The 15177-nt window shown below is 38.6% G+C and overlaps 1 protein-coding gene across 3 annotated transcripts in view; it reads right to left on the bottom strand.

The window, feature by feature from the left end:
- The window catches only part of PTPRZ1 (protein tyrosine phosphatase receptor type Z1), a 187676-nt gene extending 174417 nt beyond the window's left edge, over nt 1-13259 (bottom strand). For all 3 annotated transcript variants that reach the window (XM_053669973.1, XM_053669974.1, XM_053669975.1), the window contains exon 1: nt 12895-13259. In XM_053669973.1, coding sequence (XP_053525948.1) covers nt 12895-12952 — 58 coding nt within the window. In that variant the 5' untranslated portion in view covers nt 12953-13259. The remainder of the gene's footprint in view (nt 1-12894) is intronic.
- Between the last annotated feature and the right edge of the window lie 1918 nt (nt 13260-15177).

Below are 15177 nucleotides of genomic sequence, written 5' to 3'. Positions count from 1 at the left end.
CAAAATCCCATCTAATATTTTCTCAAGAGTTTCCACGGATGAAGACCTTATTCCTCTGTTGTGTTTCATTACTGAAGTTAGTGGCTAAAAAATTTCTTTCTGAAGATTATAGAAACACACTATGTAAAAGGAAAGTCCTTCACATAAGATGCAAGTTCTTGACAGCATACCAATATCTGTTGCTACAAACTTGAAAAAAGATTTTTAATATTGGCCCCATATTTAATATTGGCAATAATTTATGTTGCCAATAATGATTATAGCATGCTTATTGAACTTTTTACATTATGGCAAGAAAACAGGTGGGTTTCCCAGGTTAGTGGGATTTTCTGTGTTAGTAGAGGATGCATGTGCTGCTGTTTTCCTGGCCCTGCGTGGGTGTGTATGTCTGTATTTATGCATGTGACATTTAGTGCAGTGGAACTTTCCAGCTGTGCTTTGAGCAACTAACATATATGTATTTGGGATTTATAGATGGCTGAGCAGTAAGATATATAATATGCAAAAAAGCCTCATTATTAATGACTACCATGTATGGATCTTAATTGGAATAAATGTGAACACATTATCTCACTGAAACTGCATAGTTATTCTGGCATATTGAACTATAGAAGAATGCAACAAACAAACATAATTACTTTTACATAAAAGTCTGTATCAGTCTTTTCTCGATGACCTACTTTTAAAGAGTCTTCTCCAGTAATGAATCACCCAAACAATCTCCAGAAGACTGTGTACTACAGTCTCAAAGCCTTACATTTAAAAAGCCAGCATTCCTCATATATTCATAAGGGCAAACTCACTGTGCAAGAAGGGGTACATGTTCTCTGCCCGCAGTTAGACCCAACCTGTCTTGGGGTAAAAGGGTTTATATACCCTTATCACTCCCAGAAAGATTATTTGGCTAAATATTATCTTCATTTGCTTCATCATATGTGCAAAAACCAAACAGTTGTTTTTATTTTTTCAAAATGACAAATGCTGTAGGATTCTTACTCAAAAATGTGGAGGAAGAAGAGGAGCCACTGTGAAAAGCTCCCACCAAACAGGGAACTGGAATATTCTCTTGTTGTTTATTTGCTTGTGTGTTTGTTTGTTTATGGAAGGTGTTTTATCATTTGGGGGGTGGAAAGATTATTATAAAATCTTGAATAAATTACTGAGGAACATAGAAGCATTTTTTGTTTTCTTGATTTCTTCTGCCAGGAATAATAACTAGCTAAAATATAATGAAAGATTAGGCAGGAGAAAAGCATTATGGGGTACACCTGGATTGTGCCATATATTAAAGGATTTAAAGGCAACATGTACTAGCCATTCTGGGCTAATTAAAAGTAATTTCATCCTCTGTGCTTCTTTCTGGGAATCAATTTTTCAGACAGCACTGAAATCTATGTCCAAAATTCTTGCCCCATTTTGATAGACTTTTAGCTAAGAATCACATGCATATCAACTCATTCTTTAAGATTTTAGCACCAAGAGTTTACCTTTGTCACAAAATGGCATCTGCAACCACCGACAATTCAGCTTTGAATTGGGACAGACATAACTGTGGAAATTATGTAACATTTTCTTAGCAACAGGTTTTGAACAGAATATACAAGATGAGTGTTTTAATATATTTCCCTTATATACTTTGCTACTTACACTATTATTTTGACTAGAGATGCAAAGCTCAACCAATTTCTGTAGTCAAGCTTCCCTTTGGGCGAGTAATCTGAAATAAGTAATATACACTTATCTTCTTATTTCTGTACAAAGCAAAAGTAAGGGAGGAGGCACAAAAGAGGCTTAAATTATTAAATGAAGCAGTAAACACCCCATGTTCAAAAGGCAAAAGTGCTGCTCAGATGCTCACAGAGATATTTTTAAAATGAATTCACTCACATCTTTATTGTTTCTCCTTTTTATGACTTTCCATACACTTAAAATCTGACTCATATAATCTAACTTTTATTTTATTATTCTCTATTCAGGTATGCTCCCACCAGGGTTCATTTTATGTCTGTAACAAAATTAACTCCTAAAGGGAAGAACTATTAAAGCCCAGTGCAGCGTTGAGCAAGCAGTAGCTGTCCAATGAAGATCTGGTAAAAAGAGTTCCACTGATCTCGACTGGAATCAACCCCTTTAAAGAGGGACAGAACTGTATTCAGGTCACAGGCAAAAGCAGACCTTCTTCATCTCCTTTATTTATGTTGGGGGCTGGGAAAAGACAGGCTTGAAATGTCCAGGATAATTCCTACCATTAATCTTAACAACTTTTTCTCAAGGATGTAATCTTTTAATGTTTGAAATAAGACAATATCAATTTTGAGAAGCAGAAAACATATATCCTTATTTATTCTGTGTATATACCACATGTATAGTTACATATAAAATACTTATATAAATATATGTGCATATTATATGTCATTTCTCTGCTCTGAAAGACATTAAGGTAAACATCATAACCAAATATCACTCATGAAGAATCTATTCAGTCATACATCTTAAATACAAAATTCTTGCATACAACTTGCAATACAGCTACATTTCTTCATTGCACAAGGAAAAATAAACTTTCATTTCTATTCTTGGCAGCTGCTACTTTATCCCTTTTCTAAACTTAATAATTGATTAATTTACCATTTCAAATATCCTTAATGTGTAGTATGACAAACAGTAGAGAAAATCCTATCACATTGTTCATGAATTAGAAGGAGCAATTGCTAAAATCAATTTAAAACAAATTTTTGGAAGTCTCCTCTATGACTTATTTTCCATTACACCATTTTAATGCAAAACACAAGTTGCAAACAATTACAAAGATACCAGGTTATGCCACATGAACACGACAACCTTCAAGCAACTGGAAATCATGGATAGTAAGGAAGCCTAATTACTGGCATACAGCTGACTGAAATGTTGCACTGATACCTGTGCTTATTCTAAAAAGGAAAATTAAAATAATTTAAAGGTGATAAAGTAAATCGTTTTGATAAAACTTGATAAAATTAGACTGACATTATGGCTGTACTCAATCCTTCCCATTCTTGGGGCTGGGGGAGCTTTTTTAAATGTTAAGTTGTGACTAGGATCTCTCCTAAAGTAAATAAAAATAGATCCTTTTAAGCAGTAGTATTTCTTCTTGTTATTTCTCAAGGCACCAAGTTAATCAGTTCAGAGGAAATGTTCCGTTTCAATTCCAACATCATGTGGAAACAAATTTGAAGTTCCACCACTCATTAAGTAAGCAGTCTTTAAGGTACTATCCTTTGTTTTTTTTCTATTATTTTCTTCCCTTCTAGTTATTGTCTTCTGTACTATTGTATGTATTTGGTTCCTCCACTTTTCCTTCCTCGATATTTCTGACACTGTGTGGTCCTTGCCACACTTCACCTCCACAGGGAAGACACTGCCTGAGGACCACCAATGACTCTGTCCAGATGGCTCCAAGTTGTAGCAATTATACCAATTATACTTATATCAAATGAGGCACTGTATTTGAGTACTTGTTAAACATTAAAATATTATACAAAACAGATGGCATTATTATACCTACAAATGATCAATCAAATTTCCACTCTGACTGCCACAGTGTAACAGACTTTTAACTGATGTTCCTTATTCCCAGCATCACTCTGCTTCAATCTACCCTATACACTTATACTTGAGTTATTGTTCTAAAATACGGAGATCTGCTCAAGTCATTGCACTACTCAAAACCTTTCAATTATATACTGGACAAATTCTAAACTCCAAACTCTTTAATTAGCCATTGGAAATCCTACCTGTTATTGTGTTTGACATTTTTCCACTAAGACACACCCCTTAAGTTTTTTTCCTTCCTCTAAACACTACACTGTCTTTCCCATTCAGTGCTTCTGTGTACATCATCCTTTTTGCAACTAATGTCCTTTCCCCCAACAGTATCCCCTGAAGTCCTACCTGCCCACACCTCAGAGTCTACATCCAACCCTGTCTCCTGCTAAGACACTTCCCAGAGGTGGGTGAATTTAGCTTACACTCCCACACAACTCACACTTTCATATTCTGCAAATTCTGCTATGTTTGAGAGTTGTTTATGCATGGATCTTTCTCTCTTGCAAAGGCTTAGCAAACCACTAGATAAATATTCTCTATAGGAGGATATTTGTGATAACAAAGATGCTCAATAAAGACTAACTGAATTGATCTGTGCTTGTGTCCTCACCATTAACGATTTAGAATATTAAAATAGTTATTTGGACCATCTGAAAAAGTCCTCCATTAACTTTTAAATGAAGCTATTAGTGCTTTTCAGATATAATAAAAACAAATAGCCTAGACCTGATGAATATGAAAATGTTATTTTAAGAAATACACACAAATTAATTGCTGAAATAAAAATATAGTTATATCTTATATGTATTACATAACAGAAAACAATAACTCCAATTCTAACAACTTATACATGGAAGAAGAAAATTAAAAAGAGGGTTTTCAGGGACTACTATGAAGGACACAGGGACAAAACCAAGGGAGGGTGGAAGCAAGGGAGGGAGGTGGGTTTGGCTGGGGTGGGGGGAAGTGGTGGGGAGAAAATGCAGACAGCTGCAATTGAACAACAATAAAGTAATTTATTTTTAAAAAGAGACATTACAAGAATGCATGTCATTGACAAAACTACAGATATTAAGTGCCTGTCTCCTGAGAAATGCACTTGGGAATCCCATCTCAGAGGCCGGTGCAGTCATCCACCCACATGCTGGTAGCCTTGAATCTCTGAACCAACTCCAAGACTGTCTGGCCTCCTGAAGTTCCTCTAAATTGCAAAGCCTATGAGGTCAGCCACAATAGTCCATATTCCTCCTTCTAGGGTTACTCTGACACTGAAACTCCCTTAAGAAGAGGAGACAGGGATGGGAAGTTTTCCAGACCCTTTGTTCTGTGGCACTAGCTTTGTTTTAGGATAGCATGAAACCTGCCAATATCTCTGCTTAAGGAAAATAAACTAAGATTAGGAGTATCACAAAGTTGACCTAGATTCATGGTTTTAAACCCTGGTTTTATTCTGTAACCACCTGGGGAATTTTAAGAAAATCTCCATGTCTGGGCCCTGGACCCACACATGAATTTGATCTAGGGTGGTGCACAGACATTAGTATGTTTTCTGTTTTAAAACTTCCAAAGGTGTATCAGTCAGCTCAGACTTCTATAACAAAATACCATAGCCTACAGACATTTATTTCTCACAGTTCTGGAGAATAAGAAATCCAAGATCAAGGGGATGGCATATTTGGTTCTGGATGGGGCTGGAGAGGCCTCTCTTCCCGGTTTACAGACAGCTGCCTTCTCACTACATCCTCCTCATGTGGTAGAGAGAAAGAGAGCTCTGGTCTCCTTTTCTCTTCTTATAGGGACACGGATCCTATCATGAGGACCAGTGGAGCCACCCTCATGACCTCCTCTAAACTTAATCACCTCCCAAATGCCCCACCTCTGAACTCCATCACATTGGGGAATAGGAATTCGACATAGCACTGTTGGGAGGGGACACAAACATTAAGTCCATAACACTAGGCAATTACAAAGTACACTGAGGACTGAGGGCCACTGGCCTAGATAAGTAGTTGTCAACCTTTTTTGCAGTGACACAAATGTGACAATGATATCATATGTGTAACAGGCTCCTGTGGACAGACCAAGATTCTGCACAACTCTGTGTACCAGGCAAGACACTACCCTTAGGTATCTCATTTAAGAAAATCTGTCAGAATGCATGAGGGTAAAAGCATCATTACAGAAATAATTTTTAATCTGATGATGACATAATTTAAAACCACTGAGAAAAATCTAGAATGTCCCTTACATCAGGTCAGCATTTTGTTATTCTAAGCATATACAATCAGGACTCTGGTGGTGACCATCATCTCTTCTAAAACAGGTCATCTTAAATAGCAACAGTTTATTTTTTCCTACTCAAGGCTCTGAAATGATCAGTTCAGAGAAAAGGCCTGGTATCAATCCCCATCTTTAGGTAAATATGTTAGAGTGTTAGGATTCAAGAAATAAGCATTCTGGTCAGTGACAGTGAAAGAACAGAAAAATTATAAGTAAATGCTGTCATGGGGATCAGAGAAAAGATGATAGACTGATTTTACAAGAGTTGAAGAGAAACTGTACTCATTGTTATGAATATTTTAACAGAAAATCCCTTTTTCCTACTAATTAGTAAATTATTCTTTCTAAATATATAGAGTATATTTCGAAGGAAACCTCTAAAAATTTACCTCTTGTCAATGCTTGTACATAAATAGATTCATGTTTATTGACTGAGATCAGAAAGTTCACATTAAACAGGATCTTAATTTCATTTACTTCAATATCTGTGTACAAATATGAAAAAAACACAATGTGCCCATTTATTTTAACACACTAGAATTTTTAGGCAAAAAGGAATGTTAACCTATCTTTTTAAAATTACATTAACCACAAAACTCCCCAAATTATGCCACAGTAAAATATTTTTAAATAATGCTACCAAATAGCATCAATATCCTCCCTATCAAACTCTTTTATCAAGATATTGAGCAATATTGAGGGTTTTTATCTTAAATTCATGCTTAGAGTGAGGGTAAAGAGAAATAGCTACCCCCTGCAAAAAAGGGAAGAGGAGGAAGAGAAATCTAAAGCAAAGATCCTATGAGAACTTTTTTTTTCTGTTTTTAACACTTGTGAGGATTTCCAACTCATCTCATATCCTGTTCCATTTTAATTCAATTCAATGCAAATATTTACTGAACATCTGCTATGTGCAGGGCTAAACTAGATACAGCATATCATCTCTGGGATTGATGATAAAACTAGAGACAAATTCCAAAAGCATGCGTATCCATGCCGTGTAACTGTACTCGCTGCCACTCACCTGGTTTTCAGAACCGCCTTAGGCCACTGCCTTGACTGGAGGAGACTTAATCTTGTATGATGGCTTTTGACTCACTAAAACACAGTCTTCAAGGGCTCAATACACTTAAGTTTTCATTACTGACCACCCCTCACCTTTACTGCCCTCTCTTCCCCAATGTGTAAATATGTGTACACACACTTGCACCTGCACAGACGGTGACTTGATGCCCTGCCGCCTGGGGCATATCCTAGCTTCAGTGGTGCCAACTCATCCAGCACTTAGTCTTCACTCAAAATTGCTGCTGCAACTACACATGCAGTGTCTATCAGGGGGGCTCTATTTTTAAGACACAGATAATATCTGGATCTAGGAAATGCTTATGCACCTTTCTGGGTTCTAGAAGTGGCATTAAAGATCGTAGCTCAAGGAGAATGGTGGCTTAATTCTCCAATTGGGATAAGAATCAAATCAAGGAAAGGTCAGATGAAATTGGCCCATTTCAACAGCAAAAGCTACTACTGTCTAAGAACCTTCATGGTTCTTTTTCTCTATGACCATCAAATTAAATATTTACTAAGCATCTTCTATAGGTGGTAAGACCAAGAATACTAAGTCCAAGGAGGAATGCAATATAGTTTTTGCCCTAAAGGAGCTAGACTAGTGAGGATGATAGACACACAAATGATACAATAATGCTAAAACAAACCATTGATAATGTGCTGTGAGAACAGAGCACTCACTGCTGAACTAAGGGCTAATCTGTCCCTTTCGACACCAGTCCATAAAGGCCACAAAGTGGCCACTGAACTGTCTTCATCTATTAATGCTTTACCTAAGGCAGCTAGAATGTCTCTATGATTTTTGTACGGCTGGCACAATACACATGGATAGTAACCCACATACATCAACACTTCAAATAATTTTAATGGCTTTAGAAGTTTTTCTAGTGGAGTTGACTACTTTTTATCCATTCTATCAATCAGTACTATTAATAAGTAATAGTGCCCTGGTCAGATGGCTCAGTTAGTTGGAGCATCATCCTGTACACACACACACACACACACACAAAGTTGCAGGTTGGATTCCTGGTCAGGGCACATACCTAGACTGTGGGTTAGATCCTGTTCAGGGTGCGTGTGGGAGGCAACTAACTAATTGATGTTTCTCACATTGATGTTTTTTCCCTCTCCTTTCTTCTCTCTTTCTAAAATCAATAAATATACCCTTGGGTGAAGTTTTTTTTAAGTACCAGTAATACTTTAGCAGCCTTTTTGACTCTAAAACAGTGCTATCCAAGAGACTTTGTGCAGTGATAGAAATTTTCTCTATCTGGGCTGTCCCATGCAGAAGCCACCAGCCTAAAATGTGACTGAGGAAGTGAATTAATTTATTTTAATAAATGTAAACTTAAATAGCCACATAGGGTTAGTGGCTATGATATTGGACAGAACAGTTCTAAAATTGAAGAGTTTTAGGACTGTGCAATATTATAAAATTTCCCTTTAATACAGTATATCATATATGTCTCTGAACAATTACAAACACAGACAAAAACTGGTTTTCTTTTGTAACCTGAAGTTGCTGCTAAGCATTCCTTCTAGTAAAAAAATAAAAGTTAAAGACAATTGAAAGGTAAGGTATTTAACACATTTGGGCAGATATTTGGGCAAGATATTTATTCTCAACTAGTTCTAAACAAAGCATCTTAAAAGTGAGATTTAGACTTCCAGTCAAGATGAAAGCATAGGTAGACATGCTTTGCCTCCTCACTCAACAATCATAGAAAAAATTACAACCAGATTTCAAAACTAATATTGCCAGAACTGTCACAAAATTGAGTTGTATGAAAGTCCAACAACCAAGGATTTAAAGAAGACACATTCATCCAAACAGGTGGAAGGGGCAGAGTGGCAGAGATGGACGGAGAGGCAGCAGCAGGGCAGGAGGGGTACCTTCGGGGCAAGCAATCCCAGCCCCAGGCCACACAGCACCAGGTTCCAGCACTGGGAAGTCAGATCCCAGTTACCTCTGGCTGTAAAAACCAGTGGAGGTTGGGTCGTTGGAAGAAACTGCCGGATTTTTGCCATATGGGAGTGTGTAGAAAAGTCATGAATGGAGATCCGCAGAAAGCAACATACGAACCCAGCTAGTAAATTCTAATAGGAAAGTGACCTCCTGGGAATGAAAGGAGAAAAGGCTGATGCTTGGAAGTCACAAGGGACGTATAGGCTGAGACAGGCTGTGTGCTGTTAGGTAAGTCAGTTGACTTCTCTGTACCTCAGTTTTCTGCACCTCAGTTTCCTCTGCTGTAAAACATGTAAAATGAAAACATCTACGTCAAAGGGATTTGGGGAGAATGAAATGAGAAAAAAATACACAGGCATACATTTCAGCACTGGCCGTGCACCTAGCAAACTCCGTATGGATGGTATATGGAAATAAAACACAAGCTCATCTTCTTAATCAGCCTTTCCTTTGAAGTCCTCTGGTCCTGAATGAGGGATTCCATTTCCATTCTACAGTCTCCAAAGTTGGCAAATGGTGCTCAAGCAAAGTTACCAGGTTGGACATAACTCCAATCTCTTAAGAGAAATGGGAAAACACAGCTTATGCTTCCCAAGAAATCAGAATGAATTTTTGCCAGAAGCAAAATTCCCACAACATAAAATTTTAAGCAAATTCCCAAATCTCTAGTGCAGACATGAAAGCAAAAATAAATTCACCAATGAAACACTTTATCCTGGGAAATGTCCCTGAATGGAGCAAGCACAGTCTACACAAAATGGAGAGATGAAATAAAAAATTTGCTAATCTGCAACACAAAAGTAATTAATCTTCTCTAAGTGGAAACTAGTTATTTGGGGGGGGGTCATAATATTTTCTATTTCTGGTTAAACTTTATTTTGGGAGTTTAAATAGACAAAGCTGGAAGTCACAACATGCTTGGTTCTACCAATTCCATAATCAGAATAAACTAAGCAATTAATTCTTGCAGAGGAACTGGGGATAATTTGTAGTTAATGTGGCCCTTAAAGCAATAAGACATAACAAAAGTTCAAAACCTGATTTATTACATATTTAACAAGAATATTAAAATATTTGAATTTTGTGTACCTTGCAGGGCTACAACTCAATTCAAAGATCCTGAATTCTCAGTAGTTGAAAAAAAAAAATCCCTTAAAACTCTTGAAACGGCCACCTCCCTTCTATGACTCACAGGTAAGCCTTCTTACTGGAAAGCCACTGCAGTTTTTCCCATTACCTGTTTAGTGGGTCAAGATTAAATAATAATTAGAGTCATACAGTCATTTCATTAGTTCTCCACCTAGTAGAAAACCTCTCAATTATTTTAGAGAAGGTCCAAATTCACTTAAGGAATTATCTTGGAGTTAGTCATTTTTAATGTCTGCCTCTCTTAAGAATGTCCTTCAGCTGAATAGCATTAAATGTTGTTACTCATGTGATTTTTTAAAAATAATATTAAGTCAGGACACCTTGGAGCTTCTCATTGACTCTGATGACACTGAAGAGGAATAATGAACACACCCGAGAATTCTAGAGCAGATGTCGAGAGAAAGAAAATTGAAGTAGAGGCTGGGTTTTTCACTTCTAGATAACATGTCTCAGTTTTTCAAAATGTGCTACCTAAGATCAAGACATTCATCCCAGTTGAGGTTGCCAAGGCTCCTATGTCAGCCTGTAGGTGACACTATAAAAGGCCAACTTGGTAAAAATGGGGAATGGATAAAAAAGTAGTCACCTGCCAGTCTTAAAAACAAAAACAAGAACAGAACAAAACAACCACCCCCAGAGAATTTGAGTTATTTTTTCCTATGTCAGTCCTTTATTATTTTTTAATTTAAATTATTTTATTGTTCAATTACAGTTGTCCATATTTTCTCCCCACCCCTCCTCCAAACCCCTCCAAACCCACCACCCTCCCTTGCTTCCACCTTTTTTTAAAATTTAAATTTGAGTTCTGATATACTCAGTACCATCACATAAATTTGTGATATGCTTAAACAAGTAATTTAATCTTTTACGGTTAAATTTTACATCATCAAAGCATTAATGTCCAGTAAACTAAAATCTAAATAACCAAAAACAAGCTATAAGTAATACTTTATTGAGAATTTGCAAAATGTGGCATGTTGGAATGAAATATCATTCAGCCACAAAAAGGAATGAAGTGCTGATACAGGCTACGACATGGATGAATCTTTCAAACATTATGCTGAGTGAGCAAAGCCAGACACCAAAGGCTACACGTTGTATGACCGCATTTATATGAACCTCTCAGGATAGGCAAATCTGTAGGAAAAAAACTAGACTGATGGTTGCCAGGGCTGGGGTCAAGAGAATGAGGAATGATTGTTAATGGAGTTTATTTTGGGGGTGATTAAAATGTTCTGTAATTAGTGGTGATGGTTGCACAGTTTTGTGAAAACACCAAAAACTACTGAATTGTATAGTTTAAAAAAGGTGAATTGTATGCCATGCAAATTATACCTCAATTTTTTTTTAATTTGCAATATACCCAGGGCATGTGTTTCAGAAGGCATACAAAGCAATATTTCCTGACTTATTTCCAAACTACAGTGATTTACTTTAAATAATAATCTAAGTACCAAGGAGATCTGGTTTTGTTGTTAAAACAGATCAACAGTGGAAATGTAAATTCAACAGGTGTGTGTCTGATGACCACAACTCTTTTAAAGAATGTCTTCACTTCTCCAGAATCAAAACCTGTATGATTTTAGAGAAAACAGGAACCAGAAACCTCTGCAAGTCTTAAATGTCACTGTGTGCATCACATCACCCTTGAGTACTTCCAAAAAGCTTCTGTAATTTAAATTATGTCCATGTATCTGGGGGCTATCCGCAATTACCTCCATATTTGCAATACAATTCTAATTAGTTAGAATATAAAAATGATTTCTTTTTGTAAAGGTTACTGTGCCAACTGCAGCACCATCTATTGGATAAAATGTAGGTTAATATCTACTTTATTACAGAGAATCTAAAATTTTAAAAAACTGTTATCCTCTAACTGAAAAGAGTGTGTGTACTCATAAATGGAGGTACATTTGCTAACTTTCAGTGCATGCGACCAAATCTATAATATTCCATCATAATAGCAAAACTTCCTAAAGGAAAATATATTTCTTTATAAAATGCAAAAATCAATCTTACAATTCCTCTGGAAAATGACCAGAACATGAACCTGTGTCCCAGGTAACTATTTTAACTGGCTATTTCTGACTGTAATTTCAGTATTAAATGTGTAACCTAAAAGGTGGTGGCTGAAAGATAAATCCATGAATATAAATACATCAACCTGTAGCTTCTGACTTTGGCACCAGTAGAAGAATGTTGACAGAAATTCTTATTGAAACTTTTTTTAAAGTAACTGCCCAGACTTGAACCTGACTAAATTAAAAGTACTAAAAAACACTGAAAAGTCATGTTGATGCTTGTTCCCGTTACCTCCTTTCAGGTGCTGTGTGTATGTATGTGTATGTGTATGTACGTGTATGTGTGTGTAATTAACACCATGCACGTGTATTTTTCATTCAACCGATAATATCGGTAGCAAGACCTTAGAAAAATGCGATGTGTATGGAGCCCCACACCCTGGTCCCACGGCTGTATTTCTGGTTGTATTTCTATTTGTATTTATCTTTTTGTGTGTACCGAACAGGCTCTTTCCACTCTTTGTAAAAGAGGAGAGGAGCCGTGGGGACAGGGAGGGCGATTGCCCAACCTCCCTCCTCTGCGCGTGGGAGCGCGAATCCCCGCGGGCAGACAGAAGGTGGTGGAGGTGAGACGTGGGGAGGAAGCGCATTCTCCCATGCCGCTGACACCCATGTGCCGCCGCGGACCCCGCGGGGTCCCAGTTCACTGTCCCTTTTTCCTCCCTGCTAGATGGCGGGGGCGCCAGCAAGTACCTAAATGCTCTGAAGTCTCCCACCCCTGTCCCGAATGATCCCGAGAGGCAAACCCACCGAGGTTTCGTCACTCACCCAGACGGCAAACACAGAGGAGCTGAATGCAAGCGAGGAAGCGCGCCAGGATTAACATTTCCAGTCGGTCCAAGGGGTCCCCACCACTGTTCAGTTCTGGGGGTGCAGAGGGCGAGGGAGCAAAGGAAATGCTTTCTCCTCCAATGTATAGATTGATGTCAGATTGTGTGGGTGGGTGGGTGAGAGACAGAGAGAGAGGGAGGGAGGGAGAGAGAATATTAATCGAGAAAAGGACGCGCGGTGGTGGTCGTGGGAACCGGAGCCACTAGCCGAGGCGCCTGTCAGCGGGCAGCCCGGAGTCGTCGGTCCCCTTAGCTGGCTGGCTTCGGCGACCGCGGTCTCCACGATTCGAGCGCAGCGGCGCCTGAGTGGCGGGTGCGCGCTGCAAGGGCCCGTGCGCGCAGCTGGGCACGACAGGGGCGGGGCCAGGGGCGGGGCCAGAGGCGGGGCGGGGGCGGGGCGTCGCGCGCGCGTTGCCCGGGGAGCGCGCGCCGGGGCCGGAAGGGTGCGGCTAACGCTAAGGGTTCTGTTTAGTGGTTCCCAGGACAACAGCCCTCTCCACGACCCTTGCCAGGGGCTTTCCTGTCCAGGAGTGAATGGAACCTGCTGGCGTTTAGAATCTTCGCGAAGTCTCTTCATTGAGGCTCCTTCATCTTATTGGAAGAGGCCAGAGATTGTCCCTCACAGCCAGAGACTGACGTTTGGGGTTCACTCTTGGAAATGTTTTTCACTTTATTGTCCTCTCTGCGATGCTTAGTGGATTCAGTCAGAACGTGGTGGGGAAACCTGGATAAACTGAGTGTCCCTTTCTTTTTCTTTCCGTTTTCCAAATCACCGAAGTCGTTCCAGACTCCGTTAATCACAAATAATCTCCCTCCCTGATTGGGTGGCCAGTTAGTCCCTGCTCCTTCTCCAAACTCCGATCAACTTGTCCTGCTCTGCAAAGCATTTAGAGGAACTTCAACTCTAAAATGGTACGCACGGGTAGATTTTTTAATTGCTTGATTGAAGGATAACGAAAGAAGTATAGCGCACGCCTTCTGCTGCCTCAGAGCTGGGAACGTCACGCTGTACTTCCTAGTTTCTGTCCGTATCTACACTGTGAGCGCCTTGATGGCAGGGAGTTTGCCTTATTTATTGTTGTAACCCAGCTCCTCACACAGAGGCGGCTTAAAGAGCCAGGGAAGTCCCCTAAATGTTTGTTGGATTAACTTGAAGCCTAAATGAAAAGATAATGCAACGCCCTGAAAATTCATGCACTTTTCAAAGATTTTCATGTATATATCTTTTAAATATAAGAACGTTTTTCTTCTACTTACGTGGGACCGAATTTGGAGCCTTCTAGAAGTCCACTCCAAGGCACAGAAAATTGAGTTGTGGATTTATTGCTTTTATTCTTAGCAACCAGTTGATGTAGGTTATCTGGACAGTGTGTGCTCCCTGTCCTGTTCTTGTCTCAAAAAAAAAATAGTATTTTACTTTAAAAATTTTTAAAGAAACCTATTGCATACAAAATTGCATGCTGAATGTATTTCTAGTGTTACCACCTGGCCTCACTAATATCCACAGCCTCTAAACTGCAGGTTAAATGTGGAGAACCAGTGATGCCATTTGATATTGCTTTAAAAATTGATTGTATTCATGGAAAAAATTTCAAATCGATTTAGAATGTTCATTCAGGAATTCCTATAAATATTAAGAAATCGAATCTTGATCTTATTCTTCCCATGAATGAAAGAGAAATGCTGCAAATTTGAGAAGAATTATAATGGGAGTTGATTGCTCAGTTTCCACTGAGGAAAAGAAAAATTCCAACACAGCAAGTGTGTATATAAACTAGAAATGCACTGTGAGGTTACGGAAACTGCATAATACGGACTGGAGTAGGCAGAGGAGGCTTTCTAAAGATGTGTAGTTAATTGAAGAGGAGTAGCAGGAAGAAAATTGATGTCAAAATGTGTGGGGGCAAGAATGAAAGAAGCAAAGTCATGTGTTATAAAAACTGTGAATTAAATTTGAGGAGATTAAGTGGGGTCAGGCTATGGGAAACATTGATTCCTAGCGCAAGAACTTGTACATGAAATATACTAATCAAGCGGGAACCACAAAAGGAACTTCCAAGAATTTCAACTGTTTAGAAGCTAGTTTTGCTCAGGGGCATGTGTGGTGTTCCATAGGGTCTTAACTATCAAATTTACCTGACTGCATTGCCAGAATAATTCAACAATAATAGTAATCACCCTAACTCTCCATTCTATTTGGCCAAAAATTCACATTACTAGT

This window comes from Artibeus jamaicensis, unplaced genomic scaffold (assembly GCF_021234435.1).
Source record: "Artibeus jamaicensis isolate MK-2021 breed Jamaican fruit bat unplaced genomic scaffold, CSHL_Jam_final contig_540, whole genome shotgun sequence".
Lineage (NCBI taxonomy): Eukaryota > Metazoa > Chordata > Mammalia > Chiroptera > Phyllostomidae > Artibeus > Artibeus jamaicensis.
The sequence above is the reverse complement of the archived record's forward strand: the minus strand, read 5'-3'. Positions and strand labels throughout refer to the sequence as shown.